Source organism: Trichechus manatus, unplaced genomic scaffold, assembly GCF_000243295.1.
Source record: "Trichechus manatus latirostris isolate Lorelei unplaced genomic scaffold, TriManLat1.0 scaffold00159, whole genome shotgun sequence".
Lineage (NCBI taxonomy): Eukaryota > Metazoa > Chordata > Mammalia > Sirenia > Trichechidae > Trichechus > Trichechus manatus.
In genome coordinates, this window is record NW_004444095.1 from 69,334 (window position 1) to 87,394 (window position 18,061).

The following is an 18,061-nucleotide window of genomic DNA, read 5'->3' on the forward strand; positions in this document are numbered from 1 at the left end:
CCCTTCACCCAAGATACCACTTGTCTATTGCCTATTTAATATTCCCCCCCCACCCCTCCCATATTCCCCCCCCCAAAAGTATCTTATTTTCTGCATTATTTTGAGAGCTTGATTCTGAGAAGATGTCCACAGAATTCACCAGACTGACAAAGAGGTCCCTGGCACACAAAACAATGTTTAAGAACCCCTACAATTGACTAGATGTATTAATTACCAATGAGCAATTTATTACCCGTAAGTGAATGGACATGCAGTGACTTAAACTTCATCTAGGGACAAGGAAGAACTAGATCTACAGATTACATTTAAAGGGACAGCAGGAGCCAACAATAATGTTGCTTTATGATTTCATGCCATGCTTGTTCAATGTGACAGTTACATGTGTAATATATCTAAAAGGTAAGATAAAACTAGGGGTTTCTAATAACATTGAGGTTTCTGGGACTATAAACCCTCCTTACAGAATGTAGGAGTCCCCAGCTTGTGCAAGCAGTTGATGCACTTGGTTGCTAACCAAAAGGTTGGAGGTTCAAGTCCACCCAGAGGCACCTTGGAAGAAAGGCCTCGCGATCTGCTTTTGAAAACTCAGCCACTGAAAACCCTATGGGGCACAGCTGTACTCTGACATACATGGGGTCGCCGTGAGTCAGAAACAACTTGATTGCAACTGCAGGTTTATAGAATGTAAGTGTCTCGTGGAATTTCCTCTATTTCAAATCCACAACCATGTACAGAAAAATTCCCAAAATAAAACTCTGAAAAATCTCTTGCTTCACTGATCGTTGCCTTTATGATCACAGATTGCCATTTGATACAACATGGGTATGGATGCTTTCTTCCACACAACTAACGGAAGTGGAAACACAGATAGAACGAAGTCCTCCCCCACTGACACTGGCGTATCGTAATATTAAATGTCAGGATGCTACCTACCAAGATAACTTCATTTTTGTTTATGCTAGCTAGGATTTTAATAATTTTTAAAGCCTTACTTAAGCCCTGACAGAACTCTTTTCAATCAAAGTAGTGGTTAACACATTAAGGTGCATTATAACTTCATGTTACCAATTCGAATTTTAGCAGATTCAACTGAGAGGCGATATTAAAAAAAAAAAAAATCCTTTGCCATCAAGTCAATTCTGACTCATGGTGGCCCCATATGTTACAGAATAGAACTGCTCCATAGGGTTTTCTGGACTGTAATCTTTATGGAAGCAGATCACCAGGCCTTTCTTCTCTGGCACAGCCAGGTGGGTTCAAACTGCCAACCTTTAGGTTAGCAGTTGACAGCAAACTGTGTCACCCAGGGACCTTCAGAAAATCAACAAACTTGTAAACATAGCTTATGAGTGTAGCACCCTGCTCTTTCCGTAAACAGGTACAGAGGTATGGACCTGTTTGCAAATGTTTTCCTTCACAATGAAACAGTGTAGAACAGAGGATTTTTTAATTGTCTGTAACTAAAGTTTTTTTCTTTAATTGAATACAAAAATACTATGCATGTAAAAAGAGTAAGAAAGTTTATTGTACAATATTTTATATTCTTCTGCCCACAGCACCTTATCCTTCATGGTGAACTACACTTGTGTGGTCAACATGTCTTCATAACTTTGCACAGAGCATTTCCAGCATCATATCATCCATGCTCACTGTGCCAATGATGGGCCTGAAGAACAGTTCAGCAATGACATTGGCATTGATGAATCTCAGCAGGGAAAGGGCACAATTCAGTTCCACGAATCTGGCTTGGTGCCCTCTGTGCGTCATCCTGACGTGTTCATTGAGTATCTGCTGAGTTCCCCATTGAAGTCCCTGGATGTACTTCACGCAATGCAGGCCTGGCAGGTCTGGAAGAAAAAAAAAAGGAAAAAACTCTTTGTTTACAAGCAGCTCACCTTAAACAAGAGCTCATGCTTCCTGGCTGAAAGGGTTTTCTAGAGCAAGGAGAAAATGCCAAACCAATTCCAAGTGTTCAGAAGCGATGCTTTCAAGAATGAAACATCACGTAACTGTTCTTATTTAGTATTCACTACTACTCTGATGCATATGGGGTTGCTATGAGTCGCAATCGACTCGATAGCAACTGATTTTTCTTGATTTTATGTTTGTATACAGCTATTTAAAATACACTGGCCGTGAGCCAACAAATGCATACTTAATTTACTATTAAATAATAACAATATTTAATGCCTAATATAATATTAAATGCCTAATACTTAATGCCTAATATACTATTCAATGCCTTATAGTTTAATGACTCTCTGCTCTAGTTCACTATCTATGCAAATATGAAGAAATTAATATTATTTCAAGAGGTAAGCACTTTAGCTTTTACTTATAGGAAACAGGCCAGTGTGCACTGACAAGAAGTTTTGCCAGATCACAAATATTTTACCATCCTTCCTCGAATTTCCTACCATCATAACCATTATCCAGCTAATGGTGGTAAACTTCACAGCCACAAACTGTAACTCACTGGTCTCATTTTAATTATTTGCCTGCAGGCTTATTTCGATTCCAACTCATAGTGACCCCATAACTGCCCCACAGGGTTTCCAAGGATCGGCTGGTGGATTTGAACTGCCGACCTTTTGGTTAGCAGCCGAATGCTTAACCACTGTGCCACCAGGACTCCTATTTTAATCTAGAGGCCCATAATCATTTAAAAGATAACTCTGGACACTTAGCTCACTGCACTATGATTTCTGTATTGGGGAAGGTTAACAAAAGAGAGAGTGATTCTAGCGAGCATTCTAAAAGGCTCTTTTTAAATATATTGTTTTAAAGTAAGAGGTCTTTAAAAGCACTGTCTTACAGCCATTAAGAGGTTTTAAAGTAAACATGAAAATATCTGATGGAAACATGATTCAAAAGTAACTTTTCTCATAGAAAATGAATTACCCTCTTGCTGTACAGTGTGATATCTAAGTGAAATTGAATGAAATGCAAGAAAGATTAAGTGCATATAAGTTTTATAAAGAAGGTGGTATAAGAAGAGGCTTATTTTAAAAGTTCTTTGCTTCCACATGATAGTACTATTGTTGCAAATGTCTTTAACTTGTATTTAAATAATTACCAGTCGTATCTTTCTGTTTAAATGATGTCAGTGATGATTTCAATAATTTTCCTTCCCCTTTTCTACAGAAAATCCAACAGAAAAGTATTTTGAAAGCACCATACTAATCATCACAGAGTAGCAGAACCAGTCAATGTTCTGAAAACAATAATAATATCAATAGGTGAGAGTCACTCCTATTACAGGCAAATATCAGATTTGGTAAATGAAATGAGAACAAAATAAAGCAACACATCTAATCCATATTCCCATTCTGATTACCGAAGTCCAAGCATTAATATCTCCTACAGCTCAATATCCAGACTTGAGATCCAATTTCATTGTGTTTGAATTCCATCTATGAAAGCAAGAAGAGGCTTGCATGAAATTCCTCTAGTAGTCTGAAGCTCCTCTAGGGTCTAGATCTATGGTCGCTAAAACTTCATCTTGTGAACTCCACATTACTTTTCTCTGCTTTCACACCACACCCCTTCTTCACTCCCCAAAACGAGTTTTCCTGAAAGCAGGCTTGCCTTCAAAGTAAAGTTAGGAAAGAGGAAAGGCAGATAGATGGACTCCACAGTTTTAAAAAAACAGAAAGTAGGTTTAAACATAATAATCAGGGAATACAGACAGGACAAACAGCACAGAAGGTCACAGACTTAACGGGCATTACTTTTCCCCAAAAGCAGGTACCTTTGCATTTAAAACATACTCAGCTTTGCTGGTTAAACTCCTATTGAGAGAGGACTCTGGAAAGCAGACAGAGAATAAGGGAGATGTGTGTTGTGTGTGTGCATGTGTGTGGTGTGTGCTGTGGGAGGGGTGAGGTGAGCAAAGTATGCAATACAGGGTCCAGGGAAAGAGGGAAACCATTGGAATGTAAACTTCTGGAAGCTGAGCCCCTGTCTCATCTTCCTATCCCAACAGAACAAGGTGAATAATAGATGTTTAATAACACTGGCTGAAGGAGCAAGCAAACGCTGTTTTCCAAATCCTAAGACTCACCTTGGGCAGTTACTATGAATGCAGATTTGCATACCCTGAACTGGAGCTAATGAATCTGAATCTCTAGGGGAGGGACCTGGAGAAACTTCTAACAAGCCCCTAAGTGCTTCTCATGCACAGGCAAGTTTGGAAAACAATGAGACAAGCAAAAGGGTGGCCTACAATGGTCACAGACATGGGTTGAGGACTCTAGGTCCTGAAACATGAGGTCTGAATGAATTATTATCATACCAAATGCTGCTGCAGACTCATTCCAAAAATGCTAGGCAGGAAGCAGGGACATGGCCAGGAAAAAGAGAGGTGAGGGGAGTATTATAAGAACTATCCCAACTCAAGTTGCCCAGAAACTTCCTTCTCACTTGTGATCCTTCTAGAAGGATGCTGGTTGAAGGTAACTCTAGTGTAGGACACACCTGAGACCAGGGGTTCTCCAGATGTTCTCCCATGATTTGGTGGCATGGAGGAGGGGGGACAGAGTATCCAGCACACCATAGACAATCTGTAAGTGTGGTGCAGCAGACATCCCACTGGTCCCAGGAGACAGGACAGCTCCGCAACTCACCAGCCATTTGTTTTGGTCTCTTGGGACTTGGCTATCTAATCTGTAAAACGAGGTGGAGGTTGGAGGGCAGAGGGGGTTGATTAGGAGGTCTCTAGAGTCTCTTTAAACTCTAAAATACAGTACTCAGCCACTAGTGTGTCTCTTTCCTGCTCCTTTGCTACCCTGACATTAACCGACTTGGAAGATGGGATAGTCTGATGCTTTCGACCATAAAAATGACCACGTGCAGGCAGACTCCTGAAATCCTGTGTCCTGACAGTGTCCCTAGGGGACAATCTCTCTATCGGTCCTTAACTAAAGCTTCCTTTCTTGCCATTCTTTATAGCTTTCCTCCAACAAAAAGGTTTTAGCAAATATCAAAACTGGGTTCCAGAAAGAGATGTTGCAGAATTTGCAGTGAGCAAAAACTTTTTTAAAGCTATGCTTCCGGATTTAAATGGAAAACTAGAGAAAGAATAGCTATGCCCCTTGAAGGCACCAACTTTTCTCCAGTAACCAGTGTAGAGAGGGAAGTACAAACCCCTCCTCCTCTCGGCTGAGTTTTTGGCAGCAACCCACCCTCGAGGAGTGGTTCCTGCAGCCCGCCCACCCCGCTCCAACTCTGCTGAATTTGTCCTGGTTCTTCGCCTGCGCCCTGACAGTCCCCTGACCCCTGAAAACTCATTAGTGCCTGAGCCTCTTGTAGGCAATGCCCGAGGCTGTTCTGAGTGAGAAGCCAGTGCCCGAGGCCGGCGCCCTTACCCGGGTTAAAAAGCACGGTCCCCTTGAGGTAGGCGTACTCCTTGGTACTGATATCCAGGCTCCAGCACTTGGCAAGGAAGCCCTTGATGGCTTGGACCTCTGCAACCGAGGGCAGCTGCCTGGTCTCCGGCGGCGGTGCCAACAGTGGCTGTGACGTGGGTAGGGACGGTGGCACGTCGCCCTCGGTCTCCCGCCGCCTGGTGGTGAGTATCCTCTGCAGCATACTAGGCTCGGAGGTCTCCACTGTCTCGAGGTGCATGCGGTCCTGGGCCAGCTCCAGCAGGAGCAGCGGCGCCCAGCAGCTGCGCACCAGCACCAGCTGCTGGTCCAGGGGCAGCACCTGGAAGCAGGGCAAGTATTTGACGAAGCGCAGCGTTTTCAACAGGCCGGCCGAGGCAGCCTCGCAGACCAACTGGGGGCTCTTGAGGGCCACGGGCCGCTGCGCGCCACACCAGGGGCCCCACCATGGGGTCCCTGGCAGAGACGCGGGCGGCTCCAGAGCTGCATGCGTTTGCTTCGCGCTCGTGGGAAGGTGGTAGAGCTTGCTGCCCTGGCGTCGGTGGTCGTCACCGTAGAAGCAGTAGCGGTACAGGAGCTCCATGGCCCGCCCTCCCGGCAGCCCCTCTCGGCCCCCCAGCCTCTGTGCACCGTAGGGGCGATCCCACCACGGGGCCCCCCGCAGCGCCTCGGGCGCCTCCGGAGGCATGTGCGTTTGCTTTGCGCTTGTGAGCAAGCTGTAGAGGATGCTGCCCTGGCGCGGGTGGTCTTCACCGCAGAAGCAGCAGCGGTACAGGAGCGCCACAGCCCGCCCGCCCAGGAGCCCCTCTCTGCCCAGTGGCGGTTCGGCGCCGCAAGAGCAGCCCCAGCACGGGCTCCCCAGTCGAGCCTCGGGCTCCTCCGGAGCCTCGTGCACTTGTTTTGCGCTTGTGAGCATGCTGTAGAGGATGCTGCCCTGGCGCGGGTGGTCGTCACCGCAGAAGCAGCAGCGGTACACGAGCGCCACGGCCCGCCCGCCCAGGAGCCCCTCTCTGCCCCGCCGCTGCTCCGCGCCGCACGAGCAGCCCCAGCACCGGCCCCGCAGCTGCGCCTGGGGCGCCTCCGGAGCCGGGCGGGTTTGCTTCGCGCTCATGAGCATGTTGTAAAGGATGCTGCCCTGCCACTGATAGTCGTCGCCCGCCATGGCCCGCGGCGCCGGCAGCCCCGCTCTGCCCAGTGGCCGCCGCCTGGGACTTATTTATACCGAAGGCGCACGCACGCGCGTCGGCTCTCTCCGCCCGGGCAAGGGAGCAGAGGGAGGCGCGGCGCGGTGCGGCGCGGCGCTCCAGTGTGGTCGCCCATGACCTCGGCGCTTCAGAAGGGGCAGATGCTCCTTAACGGCTGGGAATGAAGAAGAATGTAGACAGGAGAACTTCTGGACACTTCTCTCCTTCCTTTCGTTACTCTCTCGTCCCTGCCTTTGGAAGACTGGAGCAGAGCGCCAGGAGCAGGGAGTTGGGGCGCTGTTGCAACTGTTTCTATTGTACTCTGGCATCTAATTTGCTCCTTAATTGGGAGGGCAGAGGTACCTAAAAGGGGAAAAAAATCTAACTCTATGCCATCTTTTAAACTTTCATCAAATGATCACACTTAGTGTGAAATATTTTGTATATGGATAGGGAGGTTTAATTTTTTGGCACCTTGGAAAATATAGACCATGTACCAGTAGTATCAGCATCATCTGGGTACTTGTTAGAAATGCCCAATCTCTGGCCTCAAACAGAACTTCTAACTTTGAATCTTGTTTTAACAAGATTCCCTAGGGGTTTTGCATGCACTTTAAAGTTTAAAGAGCACTGGTCTAAAGATGCTATCGTAGGGTTTCAGTTTAATTCAGTCAGTATTTATGGGCATCCACTATGTCCTATGTCCCCCCCCCCCAAAAAAAAACCCTTGCAGTTGAGTCGATTCCGACTCACAGCAACTCTATAGGACAGGATAGAGCTGCCCTATAGGGTTTCCAAGGAGCGGCTGGTGGATTCGAACTGCTGACCTTTTGTTAGCAGCTGTAGCTCTTAACCACTGCACCACCAGGGCTCCATAATAATCACAAGGAACTAAAAGGTTGTTACAACACATTTCCCTCTTGGATTCTCTTAGAAGTATTCCATTAGGTAGATGTGTAATTCACATTTTTTTTGCCTCTGACCCTTCCTAAGCAAATAATGAGAAATACAAATATCAGGGAGCCCAAATCCATTGGTCCTCACTTACCACACAGTCTCCTTCCCTGAGTCCCAGACAGGTACCGAGCTCAGTGGGCCATCCCATTCCACCACCTGCCTCTTGTTTAACTAGATGGTTGTTTCATCAAACAGCCGGGTACCCTCAAAGTCATCACCCTCTGGTCCTCAAATTCCTTCTCTCTAAAATTAGAGGTTTATGATAGTGTTCTTTTAGGTCCAAGACTCAAGATGTGGAGCAGGGAGAGGGATTGGAAGCCGGTGTAGGATCCCCTTTCTTCCTTTTAGCTTCTCTAGGACCTGGTATTCTGAGCATAAGAGGAAAACTCAGGAGTCGGGAGACCCCCATTTTGCGTTCAACCTGAAATTTCATTCTGACTGTGAGAGACTCTATTGTACAGTGGTTAAATCTCTAGCAAGGGCCCCAGGTTACCTTGATTTTAATCCTGGCCCTGACATTTTGACCTTGGGCAATGTGTTAGTTTCCTCTGCTGCTGTAGCAAATTACCACAGATTTAGTGGTTTAAGGCAACACAAATTTATTATGTTACAGTTCTGGAGGTCAGAAGTCAGAAATCAGTTTCACTGGGCTAAAATCAAGGTGGTGTTCCTTCTGGAGGCTCTAGGGGACAGCTTCCAGAGGCTGCTCACTTCCTTGGCTCCAGGCCACAAGATTCCAACTTCTGCTTCTGTCATCATATCTCCTCTGACTCTTTTAAGGATCTTTGTCACTACCTTGGACAAAGCTAGTTAATCCAGGATAATCACCCCATCTCAAGATCTTTAACATAATCACATCTATAAAGTCCCTTTTACCATATGAAATACCATATTCGTAAATTCTGAGGATTAGGACATGGGCATCTTTTGGAGGCCATTATTCAGCCTATCACAGGAAAGTTACTTAAGCCATCTGTGCCTCAGTTTCTCATTTGTAAAATGTGGACAACAGTCCTCATATGTGAGTTAATTCACGTAAAGTGTTTAGAAGAATGTTTGGCACAAAGTTAGTGTTGGATGTATCGAATGTTATTTTGCCTTTTTAAAAGATACTGTGAGATAACTTCAGGGTAAGGAGGTAATAATGCACCAGCACCACCATTACTCTCTCTCTCCTGGGGAAGTTCACCCTCATCCCTCATCATCACTACCCAGAAGGTATCTACTTTTTCTGCTTGTGCACATTTCTTGGCCCAGACTGTAAACACTGGCTAGGCCCCTTGGTTTACAACTGTAATATGTATTGACAATGCTATTTCATTTTCTGTTTCACTATTTGCCATTCCAACATTCAAGCTATTTTAGGTATTGTTTATTGCTGCTTTAGCAATCTTCCTTATGAATCCACTGGCCAGCCTAGCTGAAAAACCTTGCCTACCTCAGTCCCCACCTTCAGTAGCCAGTAGCTGGCTACTTTTTATCACACTACTCAATTGTATTTTCTTCCTAACACTTATCAGAACATGATATGGTTGATTTATTTAGTTGTTTGACGCTTGTTGATTGTCTCCCCCACTAGTATAAAAGTCCCTTGAGGGATAGGGATCTATCACGCTGTATGTCAGCCACTAGAACAATGGCTGGCACACAGTAGGTGCTCAAGAATATATTTTTTGGCCAATTGTACCTTAAGAGAGAGAGGATATAGCTCTTACCCTCAACATAGAGGGCAAGCATCGCCACACATCCATTGCCACAATGAACCTGGAGGGAGGAGAAGTTAGCAGGCCCTGTTGGTTTCAGAGCTTTCTGGAGGCCTATTTGGATACTCAGAGTGTGACAGGCACTGTGGTAAAGTGACAAAACAATTGAGTTAACACTGGTTAGGTTTTTAATGATGTAACATTGAGCAAAGCATTTAACATGAGCCTTTTCATCTGTGAAATCAGAAAAGAATGCTATAAACTAATTTTAATATATGCACCATGGCCCTACATCCTTCAAGGATCTTTCTATACTCTTTGCATCCCATCAACTATATTTAAAATATCCTAGTAACTTAAATATCCTAGTAACTTACTAGAAGAAATGATGAACTAAAAGAACTGAACAGAAGATTTCAAAGAGCAGCTCGAGAAGACAAAGTAAAGTATTATAATGAAAGATGCAAAGACCTGGAGTTAGAAAACGAAAAGGGAAGAACACGCTTGGCATTTCTCAAGCTGAAAGAACTGAAGAAAATATTCAAGCCTCGAGTTGCAATACTGAAGGATTCTATGGGCAAAATATTGAACGACAACAGGAAGCATCAAAAGATGAATGCAATACACAGAGTCACTGTACCAAAAAAGATTTGGTCAATGTTCAACCATTTCAGAAGGTAGCATATGATCAAGAACTGATGATACTAAAAGAACAAGTCCAAGCTAAACTGAAGGCATTGGTGAAAAACAAGGTTCCCAGAATTGACAGAATACCAACTGAGATATTTCAACAAACGGATGCAACGTTGGAAGCACTCACTTGTCTATGCCAGGAAATTTGGAACACAGCTATCTGGCCAACCGACTAGAAGAGATCCATATTTGTGCTCATTCCAAAGACAGGTGATCCAACAGAATGTGGAAATTATTGAACAAAATTATTAATATCACACACAAGTAAAATTTTGCTGAAGATAATTCAAAAATGGTTGAAGCAGTACATCAACAGGGAACAGCCAGAAATTCCAGCCAGATTCAGAAGAGGATGTGGAACCAGGAATATCATTGCTGGTGTCAGGTAGATCTTGCCTGAAAGCAGAGAATACCAGGAAGATGTTTACCTGTATTTTGTTGGTTATGCAAAGGCATTCGACTGTGTGGATCATAACAAATTATGAATAACATTGAGAAGAATGAGAATTTCAGAGCACTTAATTGTGCTCATGCAGAACCTGTACATAGACCAAGAGGTAGTCATTCGAACAGAACAAGGGGCTACTGTATGGTTTAAAATCAGGAAAGGTGTGTGTCAGGGTTGTATCCTTTCACCATACTTATTTAACCTTAATGTTGAGCAAATAATCCGAGAAGCTGGACTCTATTAAAGAAGAATGCTGCACCAGGATTGAAGGAAGACTCATTAACAACCTGCAATATGCAGATGACACAACCTTGCTTGCTGAAAGCAAAGAGGATTTGAAGCACATGGTGATGAAGATCAAAGACCACAGCCTCCAGTATGGATTCCACCTCAACATGAAGAAAACAAAAATCCTCACAACTGGACCAATAAGCAACATCATGATAAATGGAGAAAAGATTGAAGTTGTCAAGAATTTCATTTTACTTAGATCCACAATCAACGTCCATGGAAGCAGCAGTCAAGAAATCAAACAACGTAGTGCATTGGACAAATCTGCTGCAAAAGACCTCTTTAAAGTGTTAAAAAGCAAAGATGTCACTTTGAGGGCTAAGGTGCTCCTGACTGAAGACACGGTATTTTCTTTCTTTTTTTTATTGTTGTGCTTTAAGTCAAAGTTTACAATTTAAGTTAGTCACTCATAACAAAAATTTATACATACATTGTTATGTGTGTGACCCTTGTTGCTCTCCCTATGACAGCACACTCCTCCTTTCCACCCCGGATTTCCCATGTCCATTCAACCAGCTCCTGACCCTCTCTGCCTTCTCATCTCACCTGTGGACAGGAGCTGCCCATCTGGTCTCATGTATCTACTTGAGCCAGGAAGCATCCTCCTCACGAGTATCATTTTATGTCCCATAGTCCAGTCTAATCTTTCTCTGAAGAGCTGGCCTTGGGAATGGCTCTAGTTTGGGGCCAACAGACAGCCTTGGGGCCATGTCTTTCGGGGTCCCTCCAGCCTCAATCAAACCATTAAGTCTGATCTCCTTACTAGAATTACAGTTCTGCACCCCACCTTTCTCCCGCTCCGTCAGGGACTCTCTGTTGTGTTCCCTGTCAGGGCGGTCATTGGTGGTAGCCAGGCACCATCTAGTTCTTCTGGTCTCAGGCTGATGAAGTCTCTGGTTTATGTGACCCTTTCTTTCTGTCTCTTGGGCTAATACTTTCCTTGTGTCTATAGTGTTCTTCATTCTCCTTTACTCCAGGTGGGTTGGGACCAATTGATGCATCTTAGATGTCCACTTGCTAGCTTTTAAGACCCCAGATGCCACTCACCAAAATGGGATGCAGAACATTTTCTTAATAAGCTTTGTTATGCCAGTTGACCTAGATGTCCCCTGAAACCGTGGTCCCCAGACTCCTGCCCCTGCTACTCTGTCCCTCGAAGTGTTTGGTTGTATTCAGGAAACTTCTTAGCTTTGGTTTAGTCCAGTTATGCTGACTTCCCCTGTAGTGTGTGCTGTCCTTCCCTTCACCTAAGATCATTCGTGTCTACTATCTAGTTAGTGAATACCCCTCTCCCTCCCTCCCTACCTTCGTAACCATCAAAGAATGTTTTCTTCTGTGTTTAAACCTTTTCTTGAGTTCTTATAATAGTGGTCTTATACAATATTTGTCCTTTTGCAACTGGCTAAATTCACTCAGCATAATGCCTTCCAGATTCCTCCATGTTATAAGATGTTTCATGGATTCATTGTTGATTTTTTTAATCATTGTGTAGTATTCCATTGTGTGAATATATCATAATTTGTTTATCCATTTGTCTGTTTATGGGCATCTAGGTTGTTTCCATCTTTTTGCTATCGTGAACAGTGCTGCAGTGAACATGGGTGTGCATATATCTATTCATGTGATGGCTCTTATTTGTCTAGGATATATTCCAAGGAGTGGGATTGCTGGATTGTATGGGATTTCTATTTCTAGCTTTTTAAGGAAGCACCAAATCGATTTCCAAAGTGGTTGTACCATTTTACATTCCCATCAACAGTGTATAAGTGTTCCAGTCTCTCCATAACCTCTCCAGCATGTTTTATATTGTGTTTTTTAGATTAATGCTAGCCTTGTTGGGGTGAGATGCTATCTCATTGTAGTTTTGATTTGCATTTCTCTAATGGCTAATGATCGTGAGCATTTCTTCATGTGTCTGTTAGTCGCCTGAATGTCTTCTTTGGCGAAGTGCCTGTTCATAGCCTTTGCTCATTTTTTAATTGGGGTTATTTGTCTTTTTGTTGTTGAGATTTTGCAGTATCTTGTAGATTTTAGAGATTAGATGCTGATCGGATCTGTCATAGATAAAACTTTTTTTCCCAGTCTATAGGTTGTCTTTTTACTCTTTTGGTGAAGTCTTTTGATGAGCATAAGTGTTTGATTTTTAGAAGCTCCCATTTATCTATTTCTCTTCTGGTGTTTGTGCATTGTTACTTATGGTTTGTATTCTGTTTATGCCATGTATTAGGGCTCCTAGCGTTGTCCCTATTTTTACTTCCATAATCTTTATCATTTAAAATTTTATATTTAGGTCTTTGGTCCATTTTGAGTTAGTTTTTGTGCATGGTGTAAGGTATGGATCTCATTTCAGTTTTTTGCAGATGGATATCCAGTTATGCCAGCACCATTTGTTAAAGAGACTGTCTTTTCCCCAATTAACAGACTTCGGGACTTTTTCAAATATCAGCTGCTTGTAGGTGGATGAATTTACATCTGGATTCTCAATTCTGTTTCATTGGTCTATGTATCTGTTGTTGTACCAGTACCAAGTTGTTTTGCCTACTGTGGCGGTGTAATAGGTTCTAAAATCAGGTAGTGTGAGACCTCCCATGAAGACATAGTATTTTCAGTCGCCACGTATGCATGGGAAAGCTGGACAATGAATAAGGAATACCGAAGAAGAATTGATGCCTTTGAATTATGATGTTGGCGAAGAATGTTGAATATACCACGGACTGCCAGAAGAACCAACAAATCAGAAGAAGTACAGCCGGAATGCTCCTTAGTAGCAAGGATGGAGAGATTTCATCTCACATACTTTGGACATGTTATCAGGAGGAACTAGTCTGTGGAGAAGGACATCATGTTTCATAAAGTGGAGGGACAGCAAAAAAGAGGAAGACTCTGAACTAGATGGATTGACATAGTAGCTGCAACAATGGGCTCAGACATAACAATGATTGTGAGGAAGGCACAAGATGGGGCAGTGTTCTGTTCGGTCGTACACAGGGTCGCTATGACTTGGAACCGACTTGACGGCACCTAACAACAACAGCAACAAGTAACTTAAACCCATTTTTGTGACTTTAATTTAATCATTCACACTTTACACTTTTTTGATGCCTTTGCCTTTGACTTTCAGGCAGAATCTGCAATTGAAACTAAAGTGCAGTGCTGAAAATGATGAACTTGTAATATATTGGTTATTATTCTTATTCTTTTGCAGGAGCAGAATCTTCTGATTTTCTTACTTGTGCTTTTTTAAAAGTTGTGATCCTCTATTCACAACTCTGAAGGACTTCCTAGGTTCTTTGGATTGACTTTTTCTAAGGAGAGATTGCCTGCTTGTCCTTCACAAGTATTCGTTCATCCTTGGAAACGTCAGGAGAAAACTGACTTCATCTTTCCACTTTCCATTTTTTTATCCCTGAACAAATAGCTCCTGAGGAACAAAATCATCCAAACACACCAGTGCAGCGATTTGCACCAGCCTGATGGCTGCAACAGGATTAGTGAAGACTTAACCTTCTCAGGCAGGCACAGGCTTCTTCATTTGATTTGTTCCGTGTCCTCAGACCACTGTGACAGCTAGACAAAAGGACACTCATCAGCTGCACCTGTCATGTGCTGAGTTTGTCTACAACTACAATTTGGATATTTACACTGACTCATTGTGGGATGACCTTGATCAGTTGGACACCTGCTCTGCAGAATTCATTATCTGTTCTACCTCAGGGAGAGAGCAAAGCCACTCTGACTGCCTGAATGCAACCTTCAACTTCAAAGTAATGCAATTTTCGCTAAAGGCTGTAGGAGTCAATTACAGGTGGGGATAAAGCTGGGTAAAATTGTAACACTGACCTTTGCAAGTAAGCTGCTCTTGACCTGGGAAGGCATGATGATCTGAAACATGACATGCATTTTCAATCTGGGCTTAAAAGAGCTGGACTGCCTCAGAATTCAGTTCCTTCAGTAAACAGACAGGGATGAACAATAGTGTTTTCCTTATTTTTCAAGATAAATATTGGATATATACCATTGTAGAAGAATAGTGGCTGATAAACCCCAGGAGATGGCCTTACTCCTTTCCCTTTTAACATCCAGAATGTTTAAAGCTATATTTATGGAAGAATTAATAGACTTTAGCTGCTGACTCATGAAACCTCTGAAGATCAAATCATTTTTATTTCCTTCAGATGAGCTACAAAGAAGGCAATCAGCTGCTTTAGGAGTCACATAGTTGCTGAGCTGGGATTATGACTCTTACACTCTTTGTAATCCCAAAATGCTCTAAAATCAACTTTCCAAATGTGTCAAACAACTACTCTGTTCAAGGAAATCCACTTACCAAATCTATTTATTTTACTCAATGTACCAATTTTGAATCCATCCCAATACCCGGTGTTGATCAAATTGTCTAATTATTAAATCCTATTGACTTGTAGGCTTAAAAATGGTTGCTCCATTGGTTGACAACTTATTAAATTGATTTGACTGGTCACTTTAAAAAATTGTTGCTCTGTTGGTCCACATAGCTGTATCTTCTAATGGTGATGGTAATTTTCTGTACTAGCCCTGTATCAGGCTCTGGGACTGTTGTAATATCTCTACCTGGAAATGACTTTAAGGAGCCCTGGTGGCACAATGGTTAAGCGCCCAGCTGCTAACCAAAAGATCGGCAGTTGGAACCCATCAGTAGCTCCTTGCCAGAGACAGATGTCGCTGTCTGCTTCCCTAAAGATTACAGCTTTGGAAATGCTATGGGGCAGTTCTACTCTGTCCTAAAGGGTCGCTATGAGTCATAGCCAACTCGACGGCACCTAACAACAACATTATCTTTGCAGACTGACACACTGGCTGAGGAGTCATGAATAATAGTGATGATTCAAAAGCTCCACGTTTTACTCCATAATCAGGCAGAGTAAATGACAATCTAAGAACAGATTTTGTTTACTGAAATATCATAATACAACATTGAATCATTACAGTGCAGTGGTTATAATTATGTTCACAATAGGATATTCTTAGCCCAAACACCAAAAAAAAAAACTGAAATCACCGACTGCTTACACGCCTGAAGAGTAGCGTAAGCCGCTGCATCTTCATAATGAGAACTTGGCTGGCAGTGCGTTTTCAACACCCACAGCTTCCTCTCTGGAGAGCAGAGCGTTGTGCCAGTGAGGACCTGCACCGCCCTCACTTTGAGTCTTGGTCTTCCTTTTCATCTAAGAGGACAGAGCGGATCCCTAGTTTTTCAGCTCTTCCACCAGGCCCCCGTTCTGGTACCTCTACAGAAGAATGTTGTAGCCGCCCACAGACTCGCGGATGAGGAACACCTGTGGGATGGTGGACAAGTTCGAATGGTCTTTAATGCCTTGCCACAGTTCGAGGTGATCAAAGACGTTGTAGGCCCTGTAGTTGCGAACGCCTTGCAGTCTCAGGATCTGCATCCAGCATTGCTGAAGCCGCACTGGGTCTGCTCGAGCGTCCACTTGAGGAAGACCACCACCTTGTACTTCTTCACCAGCGCGTCCAGCTGTTCCGCCGAGCAGCCGCCGGCGCCGAAGCCCGCCGCCCGCACGCCCGGACCCTGCAGGCCGCCACCGTCCTCACCGTGACCCCAGAGGAGCAGAGGCGCCACCGCTCTGCCTAGGGACCCCATTCATCACTCTCCCTCACTTGAGCCCCCAGCTACCTATCTTAACCACTCTGATTTCTAGCTTGATAATCTCTAAAATGAGGGTAAATACGTTTTTTTGTGTTTACTTCACAAAGTTGTTGAATGTATGAGATGTTGTTATATATTTTTTAAAAACCATCAACAGTACTTCACAAAAAGTAGCTATTAGAGCTACACTGCTCTTCAAGTCAGAAGCGTCAGACTTCATGAAGTAATATATTGCAAAACTAAATTAAATGTATGCATTTGAGATTCTCTGTACACATACCTATTAAATGCATTTGCCCTGGTTGCGCAGTGGTTAAGCGTTTGGCTGCTAACCAAAAGGTTGGCAGTTAGACTCCACCAGCCACTCCTTGGAAACCCTACGGGGCAGTGCTACTCTGTCCCGTAGAGTCGCTATGAGTCAGAATCGACTCCAGGACAACGGGATTTGTTTTTGTTTTTGTTTTTTTTAAATTGTGCTTTAGGTGAAAGTTTACAGCTCAGGTTAATTTCTTATACAAAACTTTATACACATATTGTTATGTGACACTAGTTGCTATCCCTATAATGTGATAGCACACTCCCCCTTTCCACCCTGGGTTTCCCGTGTCCATCCAACCAGCTCCTGTCCCTTCCTGCCTTCTCATCCTGCCTCTGGACAGGAGCTGCCCATGTGGTCTCGTGTATCTGCTTGAACTAAGAATTCGGCACACTCTTCATGAGTATTATTTTATGTTTTATAGTCCAGTCTAATCTTTATCTGAAGAGTGGGCTTGGGGAATGGTTTTAGTTCTGGGTTAACAGAGTGTCCAGGGGCAGTGGCTTCGAGGGTTCCTCCAGTCTCAGTCAGACCATTAAGTCTGGTCTTTTCACATGAATTTGAGTTCTGCACCACACTTTTCTCCTGCTCAGTCAGGGACTGTCTGTTGTGTGCCCTGTCAGGGCGGTCATTGGTGGTAGCCAGGCACCATCTAGTTCTGGTCTCAGGCTGATGGAGTCTCTGGTTTATGTGGCCCTTTTGTCTCTTGGGCTAATATTTTCCTGGGTCTTTGGTGTTCTTCATTCTCCTTTGCTCCAAGTGGGTTGGGACCAATTGAAGCATCTTTGACGGCCACTTGCAAGATTTTGGTTTTTCTTTTACGTTGTTGTTAGGTGTCATCGAGTTGGTTCTCACTCATAGTGACCCTTTGTACAACAGAAAGAAACAGTGCCCAGTCCTGTGCCATCCTCACAATTGTTGCTGCATTTGAGCCCATTGTTGCAGCCACTGTGTCAATCCATCTCCTTGAGGGTCTTCCTCTTTTTTGATGACCCTCTACTTTACCAAGCATGATGTCCTTCTCCAGGGACTGGTTGCTCCAGTCCCAATAACATGTCCAAAGTACATGAGACGAAGTCTCGCCATCCTCGCTTCTAAGGAGCATTCTGGCTGTACTTCTTCCAAGACAGATTTGTTCGTTCTTCTGACTGTCCATAGTATATTTAATATTCTTCGCCAACACCATAATTCAAAGGCATTAATTCTTCTTTGGTTTTCCTTATTCATTGTCCAGCTTTCACATGCATATGAGGCGACTGAAAATACCATGGCTTGGGTCAGGCACACCTTAGTCCTCAAAGTGACATCTTTGCTTTTTAACACTTTAAAGAGGTCTTTTGCAGCAGATTTTCCCAACGCAATACATCATCTGATTTCTTGATTGCTGCTTCCATGGGCATTGATCATGGATCCAAGTAAAATGAAATCCTTGACAACT

General features: G+C 43.7%; 1 protein-coding gene and 1 pseudogene across 1 annotated transcript; both read right to left on the minus strand.

The window, feature by feature from the left end:
* Positions 1–1,602: 1,602 nt before the first annotated feature.
* On the minus strand, positions 1,603–6,546 carry NR0B1 (nuclear receptor subfamily 0 group B member 1). Its single transcript, XM_004386228.1, has 2 exons — positions 5,367–6,546; positions 1,603–1,847 (listed from the first exon to the last, which is right to left on the minus strand). The coding sequence occupies exons 1-2, from the start codon at positions 6,544–6,546 to the stop codon at positions 1,603–1,605; spliced, it is 1,425 nt and encodes a 474-aa protein (XP_004386285.1).
* Positions 6,547–15,835: 9,289 nt separating this feature from the next.
* LOC101357244 (glutaredoxin-related protein 5, mitochondrial pseudogene) lies at positions 15,836–16,301 on the minus strand (annotated as a pseudogene).
* Positions 16,302–18,061: the final 1,760 nt, after the last annotated feature.